The 16431-nt window shown below is 34.9% G+C and overlaps 1 protein-coding gene across 2 annotated transcripts; it reads right to left on the reverse strand.

The window, feature by feature from the left end:
* Positions 1 to 12487: 12487 nt before the first annotated feature.
* On the reverse strand, positions 12488 to 15440 carry LOC124911924 (histone deacetylase HDT1-like). 2 transcript variants are annotated; one of them, XM_047452458.1, is made up of 10 exons: positions 15287 to 15440; positions 14732 to 14802; positions 14415 to 14626; positions 14289 to 14305; positions 14130 to 14201; positions 13724 to 13818; positions 13287 to 13349; positions 13116 to 13203; positions 12871 to 12997; positions 12488 to 12780 (listed from the first exon to the last, which is right to left on the reverse strand). In XM_047452458.1, exons 1-10 carry the CDS (start codon positions 15297 to 15299, stop codon positions 12720 to 12722), a joined length of 819 nt encoding a protein of 272 aa, XP_047308414.1. In that variant the 5' UTR covers positions 15300 to 15440; the 3' UTR covers positions 12488 to 12719. The 2 variants fall into 2 exon arrangements, with proteins under 2 accessions (XP_047308414.1, XP_047308415.1); XM_047452459.1 differs by having other exon boundaries at positions 14130 to 14194; positions 14288 to 14305.
* Positions 15441 to 16431: the final 991 nt, after the last annotated feature.

Below are 16431 nucleotides of genomic sequence, written 5' to 3' on the forward strand. Positions count from 1 at the left end.
TTCAAAAATGATGACTGACAAGTTTGAGATGAGTATGATGGGAGAATTGAGCTTCTTCCTAGGTCTTCAGGTTAAGCAACTCAAAGAAGGAACATTCATTAGCCAACCTAAATACAACAAGGATCTTCTAAAGAAGTTTGGAATGGACACATGCTCCTCGGCGGCTACTCCAATGAGCTCATCGATTAAGTTGGACAGGGATGATGAGGGCCAATCGGTAGACCAGATCGCATACCGGGGCATGATCGGCTCTCTTCTATACCTAACTGCGAGTAGACCAGACATTCTGTTTGCGGTCGGTGTGTGTGGGAGATTTCAAGCAAATCCAAAGCAATCCCATTACACAGCCGCAAAGAGGATACTAAAGTATCTGAAGGGCACACCTGACGTCGGTCTGTGGTATCCAAAGGATTCGTCCTTTAACCTAACGAGTTATTCGGATGCAGACTATGCAGGGTGTAAGATTGACAGGAAAAGCACAAGCGGTACATGCCAATTCCTAGGTGACCGACTGGTGTCATGGCACAGCAAGAAACAGACATCGGTGGCAAAATCAACCGCGGAGGCTGAATACTTGGCGGCCGGAAGTTGCTGTTCACAACTCTTCTGGATCCAACAACAGCTAAAGGACTTCGGTGTCATAGCCGAAGAATCCCCGATCTTCTGTGACAACACAAGTGCCATAGCGATCACCTACAACCCGGTTCTCCACTCCAGAACCAAGCATATCGACATAAGGCATCACTTCATCCGGGAGCATGTCACGCTGAAGCATATCCGGATGGAATACGTATCGACCGATCAACAAGTAGCCGATATCTTCACAAAGCCTCTTTGCTTTAGATAATATAATATAATAATATGGATTGAGCCTATTATATGGGCTTTGAAAAGAGAGGAGGAAAGAGAAAAAATATTGTTTTAAATTTTAATATTAAAAATAAATAAAAAATATATTATATTATCAGGCTCGAAAAAGCTCGACAAGGCATCGAGCAAGCATTATATGAGCTCGAGTTCGGCTCGAATATTAAACGAGCCGGCTCGAGCTCGGCTCGAACTCGATTAAAGTCAAGCTCAAGTCGAGCTTTGATCGAGCGGCTCGCGAGTAGCTCATGAGCGGCTTGACTCATTTGCAGCCCTACATTAGACTACACGTCTAACTCCATGAGTTAGACTGCACGTCTCACTGCACGAGTTAGAGTGCACGTCTAACTCCACGAGTTAGACTGCACGTCTAATTCCGAATTCATTAGACTGCACGTCTAACTCCACGAGTTAGACTGCACGTCTAATTCCGAATTAATTAGACTACACGTCTAATTCCATGAGTTAGACTGCACATCTAATTCTGAATTCATTAGACTGCACGTCTAACTCCACGAGTTAGACTGCACATCTAATTCTGAATTCATTAGAATGCACGTTTAACTCCACGAGTTAGACTGCACGTCTAATTCCGAATTCATTAGACTGCATGTCTAACTCCACGAGTTAGACTGCACGACTAATTCCGAATTCATTAGACTGCACGTTTAACTCCACGAGTCAAACTGCACGTCGAATTCCGAATTCATTAGATTGCACGGCTAACTCTACGAGTTAGACTGTACGTCTAATTACATGCATCTAATACCAAATCGGTCTAATGAACCTCATTAGAACCAAGTCTCATGAAATCTGATTTCAATACACCTGCATCAAAACGCATATATCATTTTATCATCAAAATCCCAACAGTCAAACTATTTCAACACTTAGTCAAAATAATTTGACCCAACAATTTCCCCCTTTTTGATGATGAAATTGAAAGCCTGCAAATATATATAATAAAATACGCATTCATCATATAAATAAACTTATGTTCACTTACAGCAAGCTTCACAGACTTCCAAAACCAATATTTAGAACATAATCAAGGAAACATAGTTTGAGAAACTTAACAGAGTAGGAGATAAGAAATTATTGTTCTTCCCTTTTTACTCGAGGATCGGTTGGGCTCATATCTTGACCGCTTAACAGATTTTGAAAAGAAGGAAGAATGCGACCACCACGACCGCTTCCACTTGATCTCCCACCACGATCACCGCCATTGGAACGACCTCTTTGATCAATACCAGATTACCTACCACGACCACAACCACTGCTTCGGCCTCCACGATCACCACCGCTTCGACCTCCGCCTCTTTTAGTTGGCCTTGGATTTTCATCGTTACTCGGTGCTCGTCTAGATCTGGTGCCGGTTAACACATTGTCACTTCTTCTACTTGACTAACCTTGGGTGATACGAGGTTGATCTTTTTCAGCATTAGCTTTCGCATTCTCTTTTGCTTGAAATTTTCTTGCAAAAGAGTCAGCAAACTCCAGTCGTTCACCATCTGTTCTTCTTAAGCATCCTTGAATTTCTACCATCTGATTTTTCATCAAACTAAGTTCTTCCATAGCTTTTTGATGACGATCATCATTGATGTTCCTTTCAAGGTCCATCATTTTAGATTGACGATTGAAGAGATTCTTTTCAAATTTGGAGAAATTCGAATTTGAGATATGAGTCTCATATGTATTCTTCTTCAGAGTGTTGTCCAATTCATTAAGGACTTTGACAAAATTAGCGAATTCCTTTCTTTCTTCTTTCTGTGTATTCAGAGTCTTTATCATATTTGATCCCATAGATACCACGTTCTTCTGAAGAGAAGAGAGCACAGACGTCATAGACTTTAAAAGCTTGATACCGTCAGTAGAGGATTCTTCATTAGATGAATTTTCTTGAGGTTCTGCTGCCATACTCTAAATAGGATCAAAATGGGTATGGATCTGCAGGGATTGCTCAGGTTGATCCTTCTCAAGTACATTTCCAGATTTATTCTGCCCTTCTTCTTCCAATTCCCTTTCAGCTCTCTGAAATCTTTCTTACAGATTTCTCTTGTAGTGAAGAGGATTGTTGATATTTTCATGAACATTTGCCGCATTGATCTCAGGGAATGGAAGAGGTCTAATAAAGCTAGCATTTTGATTTTGTTCTTCCTCAGATGAGGAACTCTCTTCTTCAGCATCTTTGTCATTGGACGGTTCCCCCTCAGATCTGATAGTTTCTGGTTGATTTACTTCAGTCTCCTTCTCTTGGGCTTCCTCTGTTCTTACAACAGGGGATATCACAACTTCTTCATCATTAGGAGCTTGAGCAAACTCCCCAATAACATCTTCTTCAACAACTACTTCTTCATGAGTTAGAAGAGCTTGTTCAGTCTCTTGAACAATTACTTCTTCTTCTTCTAAGTGAGGATTCTCTTGAACGGGTTGATCCAAAAGACGTCTTTCTTTAACAGAAAGACTCCCAAATTCTATCAAGAGAGCAGCATCTAGCTCATTTGGATCATCGTTATCATTAGGGATATCCATTGGTTCATCATCAACAAAAAGATTTGCTCCAGAGTAGTTAGCGCCATGAACGTATCGGGTAACAACCGAGACGTAATCAGCCATGATGTTGTCTAATCTTTTCAAAACTTTCGCTTCCACTTAAAAACCTTTCTCAATGGGATTAAATTTTCCTTTCTAGATTCAAGAATGGGGAATAAGGCTCTTCCTCTTAAACAGGCTTTAACAAGGTCCTTTCTCTTTAGAGCTTCAGGAACATCTAAAGTTTTGGCCCACTTGAGAACTTTCTTTTCATTGGCTACACGCTTCTGCCATTCACAAATTATTTCAGAATTTGTTAAGGCTTCATCATACTTGACAGACAGTCTTTCTAGGATTCAGGATTCATAAATTTCTATTTTTTCAGCCGCAATGGCTTTGACTTGATCTAACACGAGGTCAACAATGCATGTTGCCTCTGAGACATCTTCATTAACCGCAGTTGCAACATTCTTACCTTTTCCAGCAACCTCGATAGGTCTTGGAGCAGGTCTAGGTTCACTAAACACAATTCCACGCGACAGCCTTGTGGAACGCATCAACTCATACGCAGATTGGGGTTTCTTGCACAATTCAGAAAGGAGCTCTCCACGAGTGATCTTCCTGGTTACTAAGGAATCCTTAGAAATGGGATTTAACGATGGAGACTCTCTAATAGAAACAGAGGACTCCTTTTCAGTAGAATTACCAGTAATAATGGTAAGGACTGCACCTTGTTCTAGTTGGTAAATCTCTGTAGCACCTACGGCTACTAAATCAGGTTGATTAACAGGAGACTCAATCCTGTCAATATTTTCAATATTCGAACCAACTGACTCAACAGCGGGCCCTTCAGCAGATTCTTTTTGAATGAAAACAGATTCAACTTATTCCATCACAGGAACATCAAACTTGGGCACATCGGCCAAGGGTCTAGAAGAAGTTACCTTTGATGACACCTTCATTGATTAAGACGCGCGGGGTGCCTTAGACTTCTTTTCTTTCGAGACACAGGATCTCGAGGGCTTTCTCAGGATGGTCGTCGGAGAAGACAGAGAGGACATGGGAGTAAAAGCAAGTACACTTGGACCTTGCCTGATTCTTGAATCGACTGATTCAGAATCCTTCTTTGAAGAGATTTTCAGACTGGAGGAACTAGCCTATGATTCATTGATGGTCTTTGATCATTTCGCCCCCGTTGACATAATAGAAGTAGACGGCTGTCTGGATCGAGTAGTAGGCCTACCACATGTCTGTTGACTAGAGGCACCTGAGGGAGATTCTATATTGTTCTTCATTCTCATTAGGGTGTTTGCGACTGTAAGGGTAGAGAATACCCTAGGAGAGTTGATCTGCTTAGGTTCACTCATCGGAACCCCCAAATACACCAACAATCGACTTATTGAGCCGCGAACGTTATGCTTTCCTTGTTCGCCTGGTTGATAGAAAAGCTAAGATTCTGAAATATAGTTGAAGCCCAGTTTACCTGGATTCCCTTTGAGATGGCGCGCATATAGTCAAAACGATCTTGACTATAGAGATTGAAGGAACCATCCTTCCCTTGGAGTGCTTTTGTTATCACATCGTTCAGCAGAACAAAATGAGGTTTGAGAACCTTCTTACTTCCATTTACATGAATAGCCGAGCCATCGGCAGAAAGAGCCTTCTTCATTTCTTGCATTAATTCTGATGAGAGAAGCATGTCGAACGTATGACCCTCCGTCGGAAGTTCAAAGAATTCCGCATATACAGTCTCGTCGAATGATATTTCCACGCCATTAACGGTTGCTACGATAGAGTCGCCTACCATTGTTGCAGATTTGAAAAACTCGCGAACTTCCTTTTCGTAGAATATGAATGGACCTCCAAGATACTTTCTTAGACCAGAATACTCTAGGGTTCTGAACATATCCACCACTTCCGGCTGATCGAAAGTGTAGACCGATGGAAAATCCAACTACAATGTACAATGAACCAGCGTGATTCTCTTGTTCACCATTTTTAGAAGAATATGAAAAGACACAAGAAGAGAGGTTTTGAGAGAGAGGTGCAAAGAAAACTAGGGTTCTTAAGAATCTCGAGAGATGAAAAGCTTTCAATCTCATGCAAAAATTTCCTTATCGAAAGTGTAGACCGATGGAAAATCCAACTGCAATGTACAAAATAACCGTCACTTTTCTTAGGGGTAAGGCCCATCAATTAATGTTCGACTTCCTTTCTAAAGAGTCATCATTAAAAATGAGGGTATATCAATCATTCTCTCTTAACTTGAAAGACATGTGTCTTCATGTTATTATGAGATGACTGTTTAATATTTGAGCGGGAAAAACAGATAGCTCTTCACGTGGGACAGCTGTCCTTGAACAGTCTAATCAGCACGTAGTTAGACGTTTTTCTTACTGCACAAATCCATACAACTAAACGTCTATTAGACAGATGGGTCCATTAGACGCATACATCTAATTCCGTGTTGTAAAGAATATGTTTAATGTCTTTTAGACGTGTACGTCTAATTACGCATGAACACCACATGTTAGACGTGTGTTTGGTTAGACGTGAGCATTCTCTTGCTCATGACGTGAAAACGTCTAACGTCTATTAGACGTGTATGTCTAACCGCGTAGGTTTTAAACCGCAACATATAGACTTAGATGTATAGATTGTGAGCAAAAATACGTCTAAGTACAAACCATTTCTTTTAGACATCCTTGTCTAATAGATCGATTAAGTTTATTCGTCTAGAGAGTATCTTTTCTTTCAAAGTAATTTTCCCTCTCATTTTGTATAGGGACTGAAAAGCATAAGAGGCAGTTTTTGTGGTCCAAAAACCAAAAATATTTTTAACAAATAAAAACATTTAATTTACTGGAATGGCAAAGGCCATTGTTGATCTTCTAGGCTGTATACTCAAAAGAGTATTCTTCCTGTTTCTTTCCTGCAATCCTCCTGCATCACCTCAGTTTCTTGAGTCCTTTCTTCATCTTCTCTTGCCATGAAGCAGACCACCTCTTCTTCATCACTTTCACTGGATGAGAAGTAGGAATCACGGTTGTTTCGTTGGTTCTTCCCGTCACCTGCCATAAGAGCCTTCAGCTCTTTTCCATCATCCTTTGCATCTTCACGTTTTGGCTTTCGACATTATGATGCATAATGACCTTTAATACCACAGTTAAAACACGTAACATTAGCTTTATATTTCTTATTGTCATTAGAATTAGAAGAGATTGAGTTAGAGTTGATCTTCTTCATGAAGTCGCCAAACTTCTTCACAAAGAGAGACATGGCATTGCTACTCAGCTGCTGAGCCACCATCTTCACATCCGGAGCGGTTGGTGGCTCTTCAGCAGTCACCAGCGCCTTGGCAATAATAACGGATGTGGATTGATCTTCTTCCATCCTATAGTTCAGCTCGAACTCATAGGCCTTGAGATTAGCGAAGAGATCAAAGAGAGAGATCATATTAAGATCTTTGGATTCTCTCATTGTCATCGTCTTTATGTCCTATTCCTTTGGAAGAGAACGCATGACCTTAATAGCAAGCTCCCGGTTGCTATATGTCTTGCCTAGGATGGATAGGGAGGAGATAATCTTGTTGAATCTGGTGTCGAAACCGTTTATTTTTTCACCAGGACGCATCTTGAAACTATCAAACTGCTGAGTGGCAACCATAATCTTGTTTTCCATGGTTTGCTTGTTACCCTCACACAGTTTGGTGAGTCTGTCCCAGACCTCTTTGACAGTATCGCATTCGATAATGTAGTTGAACATGCTATCTTCGAGAGATCTGTACAGAACATCAAGAGCCATGTTGTTGAGGTTGTTCTGCCTCTTTTCTTCAGTGGTCCAGTCAGCTTTCTCCTTATCGATCTTGATAGGAACTTTTGTGACGACACTCCACATGTCGTCATGAAGAGAAGAAAGATGAGCACGAACTCTTTTCTTCCATACAATATAGTTTTCTCGAGAGAAGGTTAGAATGGTTGTAGCACTGGCATCTTTGGTTATGGTCGACATTTTTCAGGAAAAGCTTGATAATAGAAATAGAGCTCTGATACCAATTGATAGGATCGGCTTAATCAATAGAGATGGGGGTCTGGCTATTGATGAAGGCTTATGAAAAATGGTTTGAAAGAAATCTTGTTAGGGATTTAATTCGTTTTCTATTCTACGCACACCCTTGTAAACACTTGAAACAGAATCAAGGCGGAATTGTTTACTAAGGTTTGAAGCTCAAGATGAAGAATGTGAAGATGACAAATGAAAAGACACAGCAGTTTGTTTATGGATGTTCGAAGCAAACTCTCCTACGTCACCCCTTCTTCCAACCACCGGAAGGATTCACTATAATACGATTCGAATCAAATACAATTTGCACACACTTAGCTCACTATTGAACAGAACACACTCTGTTCAATTTAAAAAATGAAGAATATCACTCATCTAAAGGTGTTTTTTGATTCTAGCTCTCTCTTGATTCACACACAGTACAATCAGGAAAGCAACTCACATCTTGAATATTCAAAGAATAGATTTTTCTCAGTAATTCCAGTAAGCAAGATGATAGAGAGATTGTCAAGAGATTGTCCGTTGTCCTTGAGATTTGATAAATACTGGGCAGAGACTAACGGTCGAATCTTCATAATGATACGTGGCACTCTTCCATTGGAAAGCCTTCAAAGTACACAATAGGTTCTAAGCACGAGGATCGTGGTCGTACACCAACTGGTAGTGCGCCGAATATTCCATCAGAGATGTACCTGCAAAACAAGTAATGTGAAGGAAATTCTCTTACGTGACATTCGTTGGTTGGTTGCGTATAGCTATCGTACTGATCTTCACTAGAAAGTGGAGCAGGAGTAGAGAACAGCTATAGCATGTGGGTAGGAGGGTGCTAGCTTCAAGCATACTGCTTAAGTCTAGCATTAGACGTATTTCAGTTAGATGACCTCGTCTAATGAAATCAAGCGTCCCCGTCTAAGAACAGAATCCATTAGACCACCTGGTCTAATGAGATTAGACTTACGTCTAATTACAATCACTTCAGACTAATCTGAAGGAGTTACACTACACGTTTAAATTTCTTCAATTAGACTTCACGTCTAATCTTTTACAAACCATTAGACTGCATGTTTAACTCCACGAGTTAGACTGCACGTCTAATTCCGGTTCTACTTCAGACTTGTCTGAAGGAGTTAGACTACACGTCTAACTTTCACAATACATTAGACTACACGTCTAATTACGAGTTCCATTAGACTGCACGTCTAACTCCACGTGTTAGACTGCACGTCTAATTACGTTTCTACTTCAGACTTGTCTGAAGGAGTTAGACTACACGTCTAACTTTCACCAATTAGACTACACATCTAATTCCGAATATAATAGACTGCACGTCTAACTCCGCGAGTTAGACTGTACGTCTAATTCCGAATTCATTAGACTGCACGTCTAACTCCACGAGTTAGACTGCACGTCTAATTCCAAATTCATTAGACTACACGTCTAATTCCGAATTCATTAGACTACACGTCTAACTCCATGAGTTAGACTGCACATCTAATTACATTATCTAATACCAAATCGGTCTAATGAACTTCATTAGAACCAAGTCTCATGAAATCTGATTTCGATACACCTACATCAAAACGCATAAATCATTTCATCATTAAAATCCCAATAGTCAAACTATTTCAACACTTAGTCAAAATAATTTGACCTAACAATTTTAATAATGGTTGGAATTTAAATATTACAATATTTAAAGTTAAAAAGTGATTACACCTTTGACTTGAATTACTCCTGAGGTGCATACATGTATCAATCCATGCTGAAACAAACCGCTTTTTGTAAGAGTGTAACCATGTCTCCCAAATGTAATTTAGGGCACCTTGGAATCGTTTATACTCCTCGCGCATGACTTCCCACTTATGATGGTAAGACCATTGTGTGGATGAATTAATGAGCGAGTGCCATGATGCATTAAACTTGTTCCACTTTAGACCAAGCATAGGCCTGCATTTTTTCATTACGCACTAATTTATGTGCCAAATATAGAGGATGAGACGTGTCGTAGGAAAACATATTTCAATGGCATTAATAAGCGCCATATCCCAATCTGAAACAAACACCGATGGCAACGATGTCCCCTTTTCAAGCATCCACTTTTTTAAGGTACCTAATGCCCATGTTAGTTGCTCTTCCCTCTCATTGCTTAGATATGGGAACATAAGAGAGTAAGTTCGTATTGTGGATGTGATACCCACAACCTCCAATAGTGGTGAGCGATACTCATTAGTCTTATATGTGGCATCAATGATCAACACAGATGGACAGTTGACAAAAAGTAAACAGACTTTTAGGGTGAACTCAAAGAATATCCGTGATTTCATTGGTGTCTGGATTTGTACGGTAATCATGAAGGTAATTTTTTTTAATTAACTGCTCCAAGACATAATGGACTTGATTTAGGCCAGCCCGTTTGGCGGATTTATTTGTGAAAATGGCATTGTAAATGGTTTTGATCCCTGTAGTGTTTGATGAGTCTCTTTGTTTCAATATATTAAGAACTTCATGAGGTGCGGTGTTATTGGCCATGTCGAGCACAAATTGTCGCTCCATTGGTTTTAACTTAGATGGGTACTCATGACCATACATAGATTATTTTAATTGATGGTTATGGAAACCACATACAACCCTTAAACCCTTAAACGCCACATCACACCTTTTGGAGGTATTGGTATACCTCGCAGCTCGAATGGGCATTCACATTTTTTTGTCCCTGTATTCCTTTTAAAGGATTGCCTATCAACAAAATACCGTGGCAGTTTGTATTTTCCTCCTCTTTCACACATTAAATGACACTTTGACAACTTGCCGCATTTTAAATTAGAATAATTTTTAATCACTGCCACAATACCATTTTCCAAACCAGTTGTCTTTGCCCAATTTATCATATCTTCTCTACTTTCAAATATCTATATAAAATAGTAGTGTAAGAACTTAATTAGTTTTATTGATTGATATTAATTTTTTTATAATTGATATTAATCTTTTCCAAAATAAATAAGAAATATGCATAAAACAACGATAATAACTAACCTGATTTGTGGTAAATTCGGGTGTATAATCGCGATTGTTGTTGGAGATGTTATCCCTACTAGGAACATCATTCTCAAATGACCAACTATCTAAAAATAAAAATGAACAGAAATTGTGATTATTCATTATGTTAAAAGTATATTTGATTCGAGTTATTAACAAAAAAAAAAAAAAAAAAAAAAAAAAACAAATTTATTATTTAGATTTGATTTTTCTAATTCAGGAGGCCCTAAAGGTAAGACAACCTATTTTTAAAAATATTAGGCTTAATTTGACTAATTATTAACCTATAATATTATTAAGTAAAACATTATACTAATTATTAATATATAATATTTTAAAGATTTTATCTTATTTTGATAAATAATTTTATTTATAAAAAATTGAATCATTCCATTCTTATTTTTATAAGTATTTTAATATATATATATAATTAATTAATTAATATAATAAAATATTAAATATTTATATTTTATTAAATTACGACACCCTTCAATATTTTATATATTTTAAACAATTATAATATAAAAATAATAATATTTTGTATTTTTAATTAAATAAATAAAGTAGAAAAAACATATTAAAATTAATTAATTAATTAATTATATTTAATGATAAAAAAACTTAATAATTAAATAAAATAAAATAAATAAAATAAGAAAGATAAATATATAAAAGTGATAGAATAAATAAGTAATTTTGGAGGTGAGTGAGAAGTGTGCCGAATGTAGTTAAGATTATGAGATGGGTCGGAAAAGCAATTTGCTTTGTATATATTGATTGATTAAGAGGTTTTATCTTTTTTATAATTTTATTACATTATGACATGTAAATATATATATTATTTTTAAAATATTATGATATAAATAATTACAAAATTTATATTTATAACTAAAAATAAATTATAATAAAAAGTGACATGATATATTTATACTATACCATTACAAACAAACCAAACACCATCAATAATGATCATGTTAATCATTTCCCTCTAACCAAATCAAAAACAATTATTAGAAATGATAATGAATAACACTTCAATTATATTCATTCTAATTCTTCATATTTATCAATCTTATTATATTCATTCTAATTCTTCATATTTATCAATCTTATTATTATACTCATCAATCTCATTTTATTCGTGGGTCTCTTCTTTAAACCAAGTGTCCTAGTTTTTGTTCAAAAAAGTCAATTTAGCATATTTTTCTTGATTTTGATTAATTATGTCACAAACCTCATTTCGTTTTGTTCGGCACAATTTTGAACTCATAACAACTGAAGTCCACTGCAAAAATCCTGTCCATAAACTATACTTCTAATAGATAGATAGAAAATTTACAATAATATTTTGTAATTAACGTCGTAAAAAAAGTTCATTTGTAATTATAATATATCAAAATTAGAAAAAATGAAGAAAAAAAAACTTTGAAGGAAATAATCGGACAAATGAACAAATATTTAAACATGGAGAAGAGTTGCTATCCTCAAAATCATCTACGAGTTCTAAATATGGCAACGTCATATGCAATATAACACAAAATAGTTAAAAACATAATTCCTTATTAAATTCAAAAAATGTAATTCCTTATTAAATTCAAAATTCGATGACATTTTCTTAATTTTGAACCATTTTAAATTAAAGGACAATAAAACACATTTCCAACCAAAAAAAGGTAATTTGTATAAATTTTTTAAAATTTTAAATTATACTTAAATAATTTTTTTATAAAAAGATGAAATTTATTTATAAAAAAATGGGACACCATAAATACTATGGTGAGAAGATAAAAACAATACAGCCCTAACACACAGATAAGAATCAAATTTCTGTAGACAATCAGATTTGTGGTCCAAAAGAGAAAAAGTGTTTGAACTATATTATACAACAAAATACCTAAGTTTGAGTGAATCTTTTGAGGCTTTTATTGTAAATAATCAAAAAAATGTTATTGGGCATATATGATGGAACAAAATAATCATGGAAATATTTAAGAAAACAGAAATTAATACTAATGTAACATCTTCAAAATTTTGATAAAATATCAATTCAAACCATCTCCAAGTTCAAACTTACCCAAGATCAAAATCAAACAAAATCAGACAAGTGTTTCTCATCACAAAATCACATACAAGAAAAGAAGGAGAAATTTAAAGGAAAAAACCAACTCTCCCACATTCCATCCACAAGCATTTCCAAAGAGATATATGACAAACAAAACACCCTATTTCTCAGCATGCTTTGCCTTTGAGTGAGAATCTAGAGCTTTTTCAGAGTTGAAAGTCCTGAAAAAAAAAAATTGTTTAAAAATATAAATAAGTGCAAAAGAAAAGTTAAAAAGAAGAATGAATTGTAATTAATACTAGGAAACATACTTTGAGCAAGATTTGCAAATAGATTTGCTATCAGATTTTGGGGATTGAGCTGCTGCTTTTGCTGCTGATGATTTATCACCTTTCTTTGCAGGATGAGGAGTTGCTACATGACCACCCTTCTTTCCATCTGCAAAATTATATTCAAATATAGATTTAACATAACTTAGAATTTAATAAAAATGTTCCTTTGGACTATACTAGGTTGTTATTACATTTAATCATCTAAACCAGAGTCAATTCATTACCTGACTTTTGAGGAGTCTCAGCCTTGGCTTTCTTAGTCTGAACAGGAGTCTTTGTAGCAGAATCATTGGTTCTCTTCTTACTAACAGGCTGAAGCATAATCATTTCAAATATCATCAAAATGTAAAAGAAACAAAAAATTATCATTAAAATATCAAGTTTTTTTATGAAACCTTTTTTGGAGTTGGAGTCTCCTCCTCTTCTGAATCATCTTCATCATCAGAACCCAGCATGTCCTGGATTGGGGATATTTGAAAATAGAATACAATTTAAGCAAAAGATGTTTGATCAGGGGTAATTTGAAAAACCAATTTGTTATTTCATATAATCTGGAGTAAAAAGACATTAAGAATATATATAGATACTTTTTAAATTAAAAAGTGTTTTGGTATTTTAATTGATAACTTGAATGAACAAAAGATTATTGATTTGATAAAAAAAAAACCAGATCAAAAAGAGCATTGAAAAACAAAGAAACACCCAAATGTGAACTGAAAGTTTAAAGTGCCTTTTGAATTTAAAAACCATAATCATAAAGTGATCTCAGAGACATACTCTAAAATTAGATAAATGTATATTAGCATTTTCTAGAGAAAATAGTTACAAATACCTCATCAGAGTCTTCATCCTCATCATCAGAGCTTTCCTCAGGTTCCACCACCTTTGTCTTTCCCGCTTTGCCCTTCTTTGCCTCCACTTTCTTTCCTATAAAGAAAATTGGATAGGAAACATTTTGACAGCATATCAATTAATCTACAAAATTCTGTGTTTATCTAAATTAATATTATTTATAGTTGTTATATAAACTCACTTAATTATTAGGATTAGAAAATCTGGATTAATTTGTTTATATAGTAAAAGCATACACATTAAACCCAGAAAATAATCAAATTAAATTAACATAAAAGAGGATTAAATTAATTTCCTATATTTGTTTCAGATTTTATCAAATCCAGTTATAACATTAATTTACAACAAACTAACACATATTTAGAAGATAGGCAAGATATACTAACCATTCTCAATCACAGGTGAAGGGACAATTTCCAATTCATCTTCATCCTCATCCTCCTCATCATCATCATCACCTAAAAGTCATAATAAAAGAAATTCCAATTAGCATATTAAAAGGAAGGGCTGATATATAATAGAAACTAAGTGATTAAAGCACTCACCAAATTCAGAGTCATCAGTAAGGAGGGACAAAAGGAAGAATTAAGGAAACCAGGTATAGAAAACTAAATAATGTTGATATTGAGATAAAACATTAAAAAAATCTTAACAAAAGAATGAAAGGATATTCAATTGGAGCATCTGCAGAATAACCACAGAAATAAACACTCCCATTTTTCCAGCCATGGGACAATTCAAATTCCTTTTCAAACACGAGATCAAAGCTGACTTGTGGAATGGTTTCAGATGAGAGTGATCCCAATACATGTTTCTGATCATCAACATTCACACGAAGTGGGATCAAACCACTTCCTTTTTCCTTAACATCCCCCAAAGCCGCCTGCAGTAAGATGGACATTGTTTTAAATCAACAAAATTAAACAAGAGAATATTAGTATGCATTTATTCAATGCATTCTTCATCAAAATCAATCCATTGTCTATACCTGGGAAATATGGATGACTTTTCCCATTTCAGGAGTAACCTTAAGTGACTTTCCAGCTTTAACTTCAACACCTATAGAAAAAGGAACATAATCTCAGACAGAAATCCAAAGAATATACAGATAATAACATCTATAATATCAGAAAGCACTAATATGAGCAAAAAATGGTGAATATCGATAAAAGGGTATGAATGTTAACCAAATATCGAGTGTCTTACGAAAGGTTGATGATGAATGGAACTACATAATACTAATCTATCAGAAAAGCATTGATATGAGAAGAAAAAACAAAACTTTATCCGTACAACGGAATGATATTGTGAATATATCCTTAACGAACACAAAGCATAAATAAAAGAAACGTTATCAAAATATCAACAAGAATCTTTCGAAAGCTTGAAGATGAACGTAACTAAGTACAAATGATTCAGATTCACAATCAGCCTACGTTCAAGGAACGTATAATGTCTGATGAAACAGAAACACGAATCACACAAAAAGTAAACCAAATAAACAATCAAGCAAAGGATGTTTAAGCAACAATCAGGTTCTTACCCCAGAACTCCATTGATGTTTAAGATAGGAGGTTAGAGAAACAGGAGTGTATCGAAAGGATGGAAAATGGAGAGAAGGAAATAGGGTTTTTCTAAGAGGCGGAATAATGCAAGGTTTTAGAGGGGATTTATAACCTCGTTGCCGCCAGGGTCGGCCAAAAATCTAGGGTTTTTGCAAGGTTGAAGTTTTCCCTCTAATGGGCTAACTAATAATTAATTGTTTCAACTTTCAACTTATTGGTATGAAACAAAAGTGATCCTTCAACTTTCTTTTTATTTATTTTAATCTTGAACTTATTAATTTCTTCAGAAATTTCACAGGGTTATATTTTTATCATTGAAATAATCAAATTAGTTAAACTTGATGGTAACTAAAGACAAAAAAACTATATTTAAATATAAAGTGAGAAGCAATTCATTTGGAAAATTATGTAACAATTTTCTTTAGTCGAATTTTTAGATCGGACTATTATTGAGGTTAATTGTTATTCTGGATATTTTTTATCAAATTTATAATTTTGGACTTATTTGTAAAAAGTTATACAATACAAATACAAGATTTTGTCTTAACGATTTTAAACACCCTTAATTTATTATCTACATGTAATTTATAAATAAATATAAAATTATTTTCCTTAAATTAACTACCGAATTTCAACAATTTAAAGGGTTGACTGACGATTTTCTGAAATTTAGTAGTTAAAACCGTTAATTTCTCACCGTAATTAAATACTTTATTTTTGTTTATATATTTATAAATTTTAATATATAATAAGTTAAGGTTTCACGGTGAAATAAAACTTTGTTGTATACAATTTTGATAATAAAAAATTCGAAATTGTGAGTTTTTAAATAAAGTGTTTGAAAGACTATATAATAAGGAGCCCAATTTGAAAACCAATTTTATTTAGTAAATTATTTGGTGGTTGAATAATTTGTGATCAATAAGTTTTGTAATTCTATAAATTTTATTTTGTCTAAGCTCTTGTAATGGATGGATTCATCTCCAACTTTAAAGGTCATTTAATAAATAATCATAAAAAATATAATCATTTATTTGTTTATCAAACTATGGAAAGTGTATAATTATATTTAATCAAATATTTGCAATCAAATCTGCAAGATATAGTAATCTCCTGCATAATT

This window comes from Impatiens glandulifera, chromosome 8 (assembly GCF_907164915.1).
Source record: "Impatiens glandulifera chromosome 8, dImpGla2.1, whole genome shotgun sequence".
NCBI classification, from domain to species: Eukaryota; Viridiplantae; Streptophyta; class Magnoliopsida; order Ericales; family Balsaminaceae; genus Impatiens; species Impatiens glandulifera.